The sequence below is a fragment of the Balaenoptera physalus genome (genome assembly GCF_965194825.1).
Source record: "Balaenoptera physalus genome assembly, chromosome: 1".
NCBI classification, from domain to species: Eukaryota; Metazoa; Chordata; class Mammalia; order Artiodactyla; family Balaenopteridae; genus Balaenoptera; species Balaenoptera physalus.
The window spans coordinates 122,864,956-122,878,148 of NC_138882.1; the positions used below are offsets into that span (position 1 = coordinate 122,864,956).

The 13,193-nt window shown below is 33.6% G+C and overlaps 1 protein-coding gene across 10 annotated transcripts in view; it reads left to right on the forward strand.

Moving 5' to 3' along the window:
- Window positions 1–13,193, forward strand: part of TTLL7 (tubulin tyrosine ligase like 7) — a 158,739-nt gene that overhangs the window by 65,697 nt on the left and 79,849 nt on the right. For all 10 annotated transcript variants that reach the window (XR_014250159.1, XR_014250160.1, XR_014250161.1 and 7 more), the window contains exons 6-8: window positions 744–902; window positions 5,202–5,418; window positions 9,911–10,075. Coding sequence is in view for 6 of the 10 variants with exons in the window: in XM_082410102.1 (XP_082266228.1) it covers window positions 744–902; window positions 5,202–5,418; window positions 9,911–10,075 (541 nt within the window). In the remaining 4 variants the exon portion in view is untranslated. The remainder of the gene's footprint in view (window positions 1–743; window positions 903–5,201; window positions 5,419–9,910; window positions 10,076–13,193) is intronic.

Consider the following 13,193-nt stretch of genomic DNA (forward strand, 5'->3'; position numbering starts at 1 on the left):
TCAAAAACAAACATTTTATACCTAGTATTGTATCAATATCCCTAAGTTATGTACCAAATAGGCAGCCTGATTTATAGCAAATACAAAAATGTCAGGCCATACATTGTAGCCATAAAACTACATGTATAGGTAGATATAGTTGATATAAACAAAACCTGACTCAGAGGCTTCAATGGTTTTCTCACAAAAGTAGTAAAACTCCAGAAAACACCGGGGTAAAAGGCAATCTAAAATTTTTCCCTATGGATGACCCAGCAAACTCCAAATCATCTTTTAAGAAGCAATATGAATGGCACCTGGCTGTGAACCATACTAACCAACCCCATCCCGGAGGCAGAGTTAATGACACCTTCCACATGTTACCTTGCCTTATACAGCTTTATTGCACCTATCACACTGTATTTAATTAATAGCCTATATGTAAATCCCTTAGAACAGAGACCATGTTAATCCTCAGTGCCCAACACGTAGTATATACTCAAATGTTTGATCTATTAATATGTAAATTAGTACATGGGGCAGAAATTCTTGTCTATTTTTTCCACTAATGTATCCCTAGTATCTAGAATAGTGCCTAACATATAGTAGGTGATTAATAGGCATTTTAAAAAATTAATGAATAAATCAATAAATGAAGAAATGGAGGGAATTTAAATCCTTGTAGTAAATGTCAGTAGCACAGAGAAAGAAAGTTTAGATAAGTTTGAATAGAAGTTACTTTTCATATTATCTCTAACTTACAGAATGATCAAGTCCCGGCCTCTGGATTATACCTTTGTTCCTCGAACGTGGATCTTCCCTGCTGAATATACACAATTTCAGAATTATATGAAAGAATTAAAGAAAAAAAGAAAGCAGAAGACTTTTATAGTAAAACCAGCTAATGGTGCAATGGGTCATGGGTAGGTATTTTTCATATGGAATACATAAAAATTTTAAAAAATTGGGGGAAAGAATAGGTGTGACCATTTGCTCATGGTTGAGTACTAATATGAAAAAAATAATAAAATAGCTTTCTAACTTTTGCTTTTTTTGGAACTAAATATTTAATGAGCCCTTTTACGCTGTCCCGGAGACTTCAATAATTCAATCTGAAAATTTAATCAGCAGGTTGTGAGACTTTGATAGGAGACTACAAAATAGAGAAAAGTAAATATTTTCTAATTTTTTTCTTAAACATAAAATTTACATTCATCATAATTTTAGAGTAAGCTTGGAGAGGAAAATCAGTTGATACAGTAGAGCTAAATTGAGTTGGTGAATGGAATGGAAAGGGTGTTACTGTTTTCATCTTTAAAAAAAATCTTAAGCACAAAATATCTATTTTCTTTGCTTTACAAATAATTTTTTTCTTTATGTAGCTGTGGTAATTGGATTGAAGATGAGTAGAACACATTTTAAGCTAAAGTGCTGAGAACTAGACCTGTTAGCTGGGGATAGATTATACAACTTAATATTCCCGTTTACTTTTGCTTTCTTATGTTAGTTTTCTGCTGTTTACTTTTTCAAAGAAAATGTGGCTGAGGCTACTTTTAATAAAAACACAAGTAATTTTTATCTTTCATTTAGAGTGCTGTGGGGAAAAAAGATATTTGGAAATATAGCTGCCAGGTAAATTACTGTTCAACACATTTCCTTTTAACTTTCAATCATAATTTAATAATTTAATCAGACATTGTTTTAAACTGTGGTTTAGTAATTTAAAAGACAAACAACATGTAGTGTTAGTGGAAATTGTATATTAATTGTTAAAAGTAAATTTGGTTCACTATATGTTAGTATCAAGGTAAACATTTTGGGGGGATAATTGAAGTTCACATTTTCTCAATTTTAATGTTAAAAATTATGTTAAAAATTCATTTTTATATATATTTAATGTTAGTGTAAATAGTTAATAATATGAATTGACTACAGTAATAAAATAGCTGAAAAAGTATACTATACATACTGTGCTGCCAGGGTTTATCTCATGCAATGCAGAAGTACATAGGTAAAGTACACCTCTCTCATCTGTAGAATATATCTATTTCCTTGCTGGTTTTCTGTTTAATTGTCCTGTTCATTATTGAGAGTGGGGGGCATTGAACACTTCAGCTGCTTTTGTTGAACTATCTGTGCCTTCAATTCTATCAGTTTTTGCTTCATATATTTTGGAGCTCTGTTGTGAGGTGCATATGTTTATAATTATTATATCTTCTTGATGCATTGACTTTTAAAAATTATTATATTACTGTTTTTCTTTGTCTGTTGCAGTACTTTTTGTCTTAAAGTCTATTTTGTCTGATACTAGTATAGCCACTTCAGTTCTCTCTTGGTTACTGTTTGCATGGAATATCTTTTCCATTTGTTCACTTTCAGCCTATTTAAGTCTTTGAATATAAAGTGTGGCTCTTGTTGACAGCATGTAGTTGGGCCATATTTTTTAATACATTCTGCCAAATCTTGTCTTCCAACTGGAGAGTTAATCCATTCTTATTTATTATGTAATTATTTATAAGGAAAGATTTACTTTTGGCATTTTGCTATTTGTTTTCTTTATGTCTTATATAGTTTTCATACCTCAATTTCTCCATTTCTGCCCTCTTGTGTATTACATGGGTATTTTCTAGTGTACCATTTTAATTTCATTGTCATTTATTTTACTATATATTTTTTGAGTTATTTTTTAAATGGTTGCTTTGGGGTTACAATTAGCATCTCAATTTATAACAACCTAGTTTGGATGAATATCATTACTTTTAACAGTAAAAACAACAACAACAACAACAACAAAACTTTGCTTCTATTTGCCTCTGCCCCCTTTATGATGTTTTGTCACAAATTACACCTGTATATATTGTGTGCCCATCAAAATAGATTTATAATAATTGTTTTATGCAGTTGTGTTTTAAATAATACAGGAAAAATAAGCAGTTACAAACCTAAACTACACTAGTAGTGACTTTTATTTTTACCTATGTAGTAATCTTTACAGGTGCTCTTTATTTCTTTGTGTAGATTTGAATTACTGCCTAGTGTCCCTTTGCTTCAGCCTGAAGGATTGTCTTTAGCATTTCTTATAGGCCAGGTATAATAGCAACAAACTCTCTCAGTTTTTGTTTATCTGGTAATGTCTTAATTTCTCTTTCAATTTTGAATATTTTGTCAGATGTAGATTTCTTGGTTAACAGTTTTTTTTTTCTTTTTCTATCAGCACTTTGAACATGTCATCTTACTGTCTTCTGCCCTCCATTGTTTCTGATGAGAAATTAGCTCTTTATCTTAATGAGGATCGCTTGGATGTGATGAGTGGCCTGTCTTGCTACTTTTTTCTCTCTTTCTCTAGGCTTTTGACAGTTTGATTAGAACATGTCTTAGTGTGGCTCTCTTTGAGTTTATCTTACTTGAAGTTTATTAGGCTTCTTGATTTGTAGGTTAATATTTTTCATCAGATTAGGGGATTCTCAGCCATTAATTCTTCAAAGAGTCTTTTTGCCCCTTTCTCTTTTCTCCTTTTGAGACACCCATTACGAGTGTGTTGATATTATTGATGTTGTCTTGCAGGGCTCTTAAGCTCTGTTCATTTTTCTTCATTCTTTTTCCTTTCTGTTCTTCAGACTAATCTCAATTGATTTATCTTCAAGTTTGCTGATTCTTTCCCTGCCTTCCCAAATCTTCTGTTTAGCCCCTCTAATGTATTTTTGTTTCAGTTATTGTACTTTACAACTTCAGAATTTTTGTTTGGTTCCCCCCACCTACCCCACCACCTTTAAAAGTAATTTCTATCTCTACTGATATTCTTCATTGGTGAGATATTATTCCCATGGTTTCCTTCAGTTCTTCATACATGATTTCCTTTAGCTCTTTGAACAAATTTAAAATAGTTGATTTAAATAATTTATTGTCTAGTAAGTCAAATATCTGGGTTTCCTCAGGTATAGTTTCCATTAATTGAGAATTTTTTTTGTGTATGGGTCATACTCTTTTTTTTTGAATGACTCATGATATTTTGTTGAAAATTGGACATTTTGTGTATTATAATGTAGCAACTCTGACAATTAGATTCTCTCTCCTCTACAGGGTTTTTAGTTACCATTGATGTTTATTTGTTTAGTGACCTTTCTGAAATAATTTTGTAAAGTTTGTATTTTTTTATTGTGTGTGACCTCTGAAGTTCCTGTTCTGTTAGGTCAGTGGTCAGTGTAATTGTCTAATCTGTTAGTAATTGAATAGAGATTTCCTTAAACACTGGGAACCAAATATCTATATCTATACCTATATCCATATATACCCACATACATATGTATATATGTATAGATATATATTTATCCCCCAGTCCTTGCAGATGGGGTGTGTGTGTGTGTGTGTGTGTGTGTGTGTGTGTGTGTGTGTGTTGGAGCATGCCCTCAACACTTAGCTAGGTAGTTTATAACTCTGCCTTAGCCTTCACTTCCTACTTGTACAGAGCTTGATGGTTATCTGGACGTAAGAGTTTAGGGCCATCTCAGGACTCTCCTGAGCATGCACTTAGCCCTGGGCATTCATACGGCCTTCTAGAATCCCATAAATATGTGAGAACTTTTCAAAGCCCTTATTCCCCAAAGATTATCATTCCTGTCTTTTTCCCCAATCTTTGCAGTTAGTCTGTTGTTTTTCCCAACTGCTATTTGTTGCCCCAGGCAGCAGGGACTACTACATTTGTCTTTAAATGTTTTCAACATTTGTCTCCGCCCACTCCCCCCCACCCCTGCAAGTAGCTGCCTCAGCACTGGGAGAGTTTGCAGTTAGACAAGATAAAAGAAAACCTTTGAGATTGTCCAGGGAACCACAGAACTGATTTAAACAAATAGACAAACAAACAAACAAACAAAACAACCACAAGAATAGGTCTCTTCTGCTGCCTCTAGAACCAGTACCTGTACTGGGAACACGGGTTACTGCTCAAGGCCACTGCTGAGCTGGGGGTTGGGGGTGGTACCAGAGTAAGTTAAAATGCTAGGAATCTGTTTTACACAGATTCAGCTGTTTCTTTTCTTGTTTGTTTATTTCATGTTCCTTGGTTAGTATCCATGGTTCTAAAAAAGTTGCTTCTGACAATATTTTTATGCTGTATTTTTTGTGTGTGTGTGATGGGACCACTTTCCTCTTGAGTATTACCTATAACTTTGTTGAAATCCTGACTCCATAACAAATTATTCTTTTAATCTTTTCTTTAAATTTAGGATTTCTTTGATAAGAAATGGTGACAAACTTCCATCTCAGGATCATTTGATTGTTCAAGAATACATTGAAAAGCCTTTCCTAATGGAAGGTTACAAGTTTGATTTACGAATTTATATTCTGGTAACATCGTGTGATCCACTAAAAATATTTCTCTACCATGATGGACTTGTGCGAATGGGAACAGAGAAGTACATTCCACCTAATGAGACCAATTTGGTAAGTGATACCAGACACTATGATTTTATTAATTTATTCAACATCTATTTTTTAAAACACCCATTGTGTATAAATGTTAAATGAACAAAGTTCCTCCTCTCAGGCTTTTATAGTCTAGAAGAATTATATACGTAAATAAGACTGCCTCTAATTTAAGACAGCTTTGTGGAAATTAGAAAAAAAAGTGCCTGCTGCTCCAGGTAGGCTAATTAGGAAAACACACCCCATCTGGGTGCTGTGAGCATGAGGATGGATTTCGAAGTATATATGTGTGTGTAGTGGTCCTGGATAGAAATGATTGATACAGAAATACAAATTAAAATAATATGCCATTGAGAAATACAGATAAAGTGTTAAAGAATTGAGTGTAGGAATAGGTTTTGTTCAGCTTCTCATGGGAGAGGTGGTATTTGAGCAGGCTTTGTATGAAAGGTATGGTTTAAACATGTAGAATGTGGGAGAAAGTACATGAAACAGAGAAAGCAAAAGTTATCAGAAAGTAGAGTTATTATTTTTTGTTGGAACAAAAGAGATGATTTTAAATTTATGTTGATCAATTGTGAAGTAGAGACATAAATTGGCAGTTTCATAGTACATTTTTAATTCTATTAAGTGGAGATTTTTGTTAGTATTTTTCCATTAAGATTATCTTTGTGTAGCCACAACATATTGATGAAAGTCATAACTGTATAGTTTATGAAGGTCAAACTAATTTATTATCATAATTTATCATGAAAGTCATAAATGTAATTTATAGTTTATGAGAGACAAACCGTAGTTTATTATCCATACTTAAAAGTTTAGTTAACCTCTACCTCTATTTTTGGAGCTACTAATTACTGTAAAAATTACACCTAATTAAGGATTGTTTCCCATTTTTGTCAAAGGCCTGGTTATTGTTCTTCTATAATATTATGCACATAAATGACTACATTGAGTGGTCATTTTCCAAAATTAAATGACTAATCATAAATGTTGCTATGTTCAATTAACTAAGAAATGTTGTAAACCTGGCTAAGGAAGAATAAGGGAACTGTCAAAGTTTTTACAGGAAAGGAAGATAAAAGAAAGAATCATCTCTTCAAAGGTCATAAGGTGTGAATACATCCAGTCTTCAAGAAATGTTTGAACTCTACTGCATTCTGGACATTGTGCTGGTTTTGGAAAAGCGGTGACCAAGACAGATACAGTACTTGATCTCACAAAAGCAACAATCTAGTGGGGAGGCAGAAAATAAATAAGCAATTATAATACCCAGTGTTTAAGTGTAATGGTTTAAGAAACTGAGAATGCTATGGCAGTGCATAGCAGGAACATCTAACTAACTCATTTGGAGATACAGTTAGAGAGGGAGTTTGTAAAGTGAAATCTGAAGAGTGAGGGTTTAGCTAAGTTAGAGGTGGGGTGGGATGGGTTAAGACTCCAAGTAGAAGAATGGTCCAGAGGTAGGAGGGAGAGTGATACGTCTGGAGAGAGCACACACATTCAATATGGCTAAAGTACAGACTAAGAAAGGATGGGTGTTCTGACATCAGGATGGAGAGTCCCAGAGGCCAGATCTTGGTAGATCATGGCTAGGATTTTGGAACTTAACCTAAGAAGAAGGGAAGCATTGAAAGATTTTAAACAAGGGAAAGAAGGAATGAGATTTTTGTCTTAAAAAGGTCACCTGGTCTATAGTGTGGGGAATGTGAGATGGGGCTGTAGATGGATGGGAGAGACTAGAGTAAGGGAGACAAGAAGCTGTATTCTAGTCTAACCACATGTGAGAGACAAGATGACTTAATTTGAAGTGATAGTAGGACAGGACTACGAATAAGAGCACAGATTTCAGATATATTTACGATACCATGAGTAACACTGATATACCGACAGGTTGATTTGTAGAATAAGGGAAAGAGAGAGAGAAATTAAGGATAAAACTCAAAAGAGTTTTGGCACAGCAGTTGGGTGGATGGTGACATTCTCTGTGATAGGGAGTATAGGAGCTTTTAAAGTTTTGCAGAAAGCTGATGTGTTTGATTTGAGATGCCTGTGTGACTTCCAAATGGATCTATACTATTGGCATTTGGATATACAGTATAGGTCTGAAGCTTAGATGAGAGAGCTGATCTACAGGTGTAATTTGGGGCTTGTCAGTTTATAGATTATAATTAAAATAGTTGGAGTGGGTAAGACTGGATTATATATATGTAAGGCAGATAGTCATGTTTTGAGAGGAAAGAGTAAGGGAAGAGATAGGAAAGGGTAAGACTTGAAAGCTCATTTAGGTGATAAAGTGATTTATTCTAATTTCTTAAGTTGGATGTATGTGATTTGCTTAAGTACACTGGGTTAGGAAATCATATTGAAAGATTGGGAGTCAGGAAACGTGGCCTCTAGGTTTCGCTTTGCCAAGTGCTCTTGAGTCACATAATCTCCTGGCTTTGGTTTTCACATGTATGAAAAATGATGTTCTCCTGTATAAACATCAGTGTTCCTCATATATCTCTAAAATTTTATGATTGAATTCCTACATGAAGATATGAAAAATTTTAAAAGTGAAGTGCAAAACTTCATCTAAAGTGAGATCACTCTTATGTAAAAGATAAGTTTAAGAAAAAAGGTGGAAAAAATAAACCAAAATGCTCCCATTGGTTGTTTTTGGACAGCAGACTGCTTCATATTTTTTTCCTTCGTATTTCCAATTTTTAAAATAGGTGCATTTTGTCATGAGCTGTATATTGATAAGCTACATGTAAGGAAATCATAAGAGAGAATTTCAGAAATTGAAATATAATAAACATAAATTTTTTTGCCACCCCGTGTAGCAGTCAGTCAATCCTTGAAAGGTTCTGTATGTTCCAATTCATTATTTGGAGCCTATACACTATAAAATAGGGTGGAGAATAGTTATATACTTTTCATGCGTTGCAGGTTGCTATTTGATTCAGAGCTGCCATCACTTCTCCTTATGGCAAATGTCCAACTGACAATGAACTGTTTAGAAGGGGATTTTTGTCAAGGTAGATGTGAAATTGTGGACTTTCCAATGCTACATATAAAGATAATGTTTTAAGAAAAATGCAAAGTTCCATTTCTTATTCACTTTTCCACTAGGATATCTAGAGTTTTTATTACTGCTGTTAGTATTTATTTTAAGAAATTCCTGCCAAATGGAGAGCTCCTCAAAAAATTATTTTCCAAACAAAAATAATTTCTATTTTGGAAACTAAGAAATGTTATAGTTTGATTAATTTCCTTTTTTCTTTAAATCAAGCACGTAAAATTAGACAAGTATGAGGTTATGCTCTTTCTTTTAAATATCACTTAGTTTAAAGTGATAATTTTCATGAAGGTAGGGACTATGTCTGCCTTGTTAATCTTTGTGTCCACAGTGCCCAGCACACATTCCTGCCGGTCGTGGGTGCTCCTTAAATATTGTTCAATGAACAAAAAAAATTCTTAATTACTGGTGGGCATATGGATTAATAAACAACATGTAGCTCATATGATCAGTTCTGCATATTTGCTTCAAAGATTTCAATATTGTAGACTTAAGTAACTGCAGTGAAAATAAAATATGATATAAATATCATTGGTTATTAACAAATCAGAATAGTAATGATGTGCCCAAAGTATGTATTCATTGTGATGCAACATTGCTATCTAAAGTGGTTTCTGGGAGTAGGATCATGAGGGTGGGATTTACAGACCTCATGAATGTTTATGATAGATTGATAAGGAGCTATTAATGTATATTAATTGACAATTATGAGAAATTTTAAATTTTGTATTCTTTTTCAAGTTTATTTGAGGATAACGTTGTCAACAAACATAAGAATATAAAGAGACTAAGACCTAAGAACTCCAGTATGGAGCGCTATAAATTTGCTGTTAATCATTTAGACATTTGTACACCATCGTGTGGTGCTTCTGTCTGCTGACTCTGAGTGCACTCTGTCTTGTTAACAAGTTACAGTGATCTTCCAGTCAGGATGGGAGGGCAGAGGTTGAGGTTGGTATCCTGCCTCTAGGTTTCTGCTACTTACTTGAGCTTTCACTTTAAAATCTTTGTTTGAGAAGATATAGAATACTCTCTCTCAGAAAATTCCTTTCCCAAAACAAGTTAGGATGAAAATTTTAGAAAAACATTAAAAACAAACCAACTAAGAAAAACAAACTTCAAAGTTACAGCATTTTTCTTGCTTAGCAATATGTAGTTTCACATTTTCATTTAATTACTCTATATATCCTTATTATTTTCATACTTTCTATGGTAGATATATTTTCAGTAATATACAAAGTAACTTTGTAGGTAACTACTTTCACAACCTTTTTTAGAAAAATGTGCCATTGCATTTTGAAAATTATCTTTATAATCATTAAATTATGAATATGTATATTTTAAACTTTAAGATTGTCTTTCCTCTTTGGATGCTTTCTTTTCTGTGAAACTTCACGGTTCTAGAGTCTCGTAGGTGATAACAACTTTGGTTCTGACTTGTTACAGACCCAGTTATTCATGCATCTGACAAACTACTCTGTGAACAAGCACAATGAACATTTTGAAAGGGATGAAACTGAAAACAAAGGCAGCAAACGTTCCATCAAATGGTTTACAGAATTCCTACAAGCAAATCAACATGATGTTGCTAAGTTTTGGAGTGATATTTCAGTAAGATTATACCATTTTACAATTTTAACTGTCTTTCCTCATATTAATTGAAAGGATCATCAACCATTTTAAATAAAGAACGGATTACATTAGATTGGGCAGATAGTGTGCTTTTATGAAGAAAGTGAAATTTGTCATGGACCTTAATAGATAAGTAGTACTTTTACTGCTAGGCTCGGAAAGAGGGAATGCTAAGCGGAGGCAAAAGCGTGAATAAAGGCATGGAGGTATGAAAATAGTTAAAAGTGGCCCAGGTAGGCACATATCGTATTTGTGGGAGATTCATGAGGACTTAATGGCTGGAAAGATATGTGGAACCAAGTTTTAGGTCTGAAAATCAAGGCTTCACTTGGTAGGCAGTAAGGATTCATTCAGTTTTTAAGGGAGGAGAGTAATAAGGCCAAAGACCATGCATTTGAAAGATAAATCTGACAATGGGTATAGGATGGGTTAGAGTGAAGACCAGAAGTAGGTAGAGGAGGACATTTGGGAGTAGTTTCAGGAAAAAGAATGGCCTGAATTGAACCACAATAAAAGAGGTGACAATGAAGTAGACCTTGAGATTAACTGAATGTTCAGAATGGGGAGGGGGGAAGAAGTATTCAGATATTCTTCTGCAGTTTTGAGGAATAATTATAAGGAGAATGGGGGTGGCATTATTTGAAATAGAATAGGAAGGAATTTATTTTGAGATGTAGAGCTTAGTTTTGCAGATGAGAGAAAAGAGTTCTATTCACTTATTTGCTAGTTCATTTATTCATTTATTCAGTAAACATTTATTGAACCCATAATATAAGCCTGTCCCTGGCTGATAATTTGAGGATTTATAAGATACAGCTCCAACCCTCAAAAAACTCAAGAGTTTGGTAGGGAACACTTGCACATAAATTGTTAATGAAATGCAATGTAGCAAGTACAAAAACAGAGGCATACATTGGATTCTGTGGGGTTGTAGAGGAAGACCACATATAGTAGCTTTGAGTGGATGGGCATAGCAGGACTTCCTGGAGGCAATGACACCTGAACTCAGTTTTTTAAAAGCCCATGAGGCTATGATGAATTCTACTTTCGATATGTTAAACTTGAAATGCTCTCTCAGGTAGAAAAGTTGAGCAGGCAGTTAAAAGTGTATGTATGAGATGTAATGGATAATTAAAGATGTATGTATGAGATGTAATGGATAATGGCAGTAGATGAAATTCCAAATGGTAAGGGTAAAGAGAGAAAAGGAAACACGTATGAGAAGATGACCTTGGTGAAACAGACCCTTTTATTAATCCTAGCAGAAATATTAAAATGGTATTCATAGTTAAGAAGAGTATGTTGAAAATACTTAACATGATTAGGGCTATACAATTTGACTTCTGGGACAAATAATATATATTTAAACAAAAATATCATGGAAAATGGACGTGAAAGTTCATTGTTGGTTGAACTTGGTTCTCTTGAGTAAATCAGAGAAAAACTCAGCATCATTATATTTATTCCTTTTCTTAGTGTTTTGTTGGTTTAAATCTTTTTTAAAATCTTATTTTCTGTGTCACAGAATGTAAACCCGAAGATCTTTAGGTATCAGACAAGTAAAAAGGAGTTAAGCAGTCTGTATAGAAGAAAATAGGGCAGGCTGAGAATGGTGGTAATTTTTGAGGAGCATAAGAGGTCTAAAGGGGATAGATACCACTCAGCACCAGCCTGTTGATGCCATGTGGTATTTTGGGCCCAGTGTGCCTCATTCTCTAATTTGTCAATAGATGCCCTAAGTCTCCTGATTTATAAATGTTAGCAACAAATTCAAATTTTTTAAAAATTTAGGGGTTCCATCAAATTTTAAAGTTTGTCATTTGGATTTGGTCACATTCTCACGAACTTGTTAACTTTCTATTATATCTTCCTGAGAGACTAAATATTGATACATCCAAACAAGAAATTTGATTCCAACAATGCCTTTTATTTATCTATTTACTTTATCAAGGCCAGTTTTTTGGAAATTCCAAAAACTATTCTAATAATGATGGTTTACTATCATGTGGGTCAGAAACATCAAAGTGGTAAAATTTGCAATTTTGATACAATAGCTCAATGATGGAAGATCTACTTGGTGACACCTGGATGATTTAATGAATGGGTCGTTTGGTGACTAGCTCAGTGAGACCAAGAAAGTTTTAGATGCCCTCTGGTGTTCTTTTTCTTTACCAGATTCTTCACTTCTTATGAGTTTGATTGTTCAGGGAAGTCTTTGTGAAAATGTGGAACCTGTTGGGTTGCCTTGGTGAGGAATGTACAGAGAGAATCAGTCAGAGAGAAAAATGGATATCATTAGCTTTACAGACATTAGTTTTAAGTGGTACTTTCCCCACATAATTGAATTAGGACAAGGTATACAACTAAGACTAATACTAATAAGAGTATGGAAATTAACTCCTCAGTTAGAGCTTAAAATATAATTTTCAGATATGACCTGAACATAGCAATTGCGGGCCTATTAAGCTCTGATACATTGCATGATCTTTTCTATAAATGGGTAAATTTTGCATCATTCTTGCCTACATTAGTTAAAATGTATATTAATAATCTATAAGTAACCAATTAATAAATAGTTAATAACATTAACTTTTCCAAGAACCTTCTTACAATTATCTTGTCAAACTATTTGCACTTATGTAATTCTTTTAAAATTTGCCTTCCTTGTTAAGAATTGCATGTACTTACAGATGTCTGTTGAAGGTGAATCAATGGGATAGTATAAAAAGAGAATAAGAGGAGATGAAGAAGGCAATTGTGCAATAAATTTTTATCTTAATAGTTTACAAATTTCATGACTTTAACTTAGAACGTTTTTTTGGTGACTACTTTATTGATGGTAATTTCTCTGAAAAGTAGCTGTCTGCATATGAAAACTAACATTCAGCAATACCTTCTATGAAGGACAGATACATGTGCTTTTGTGCTGGTCAAGAATAAATAAGAAATCAATAGAAAAGCAGGCCATGGAGGTTAAAAATGACTATAATCACTCATAAAATCATCCTTAATGAATGCTTTTTATATACTTTAGGTACAAATCTACAAAATCATCTTTCAAAGCAATGTTGGAAATTCTCAAAAGCATTAGTGGAAT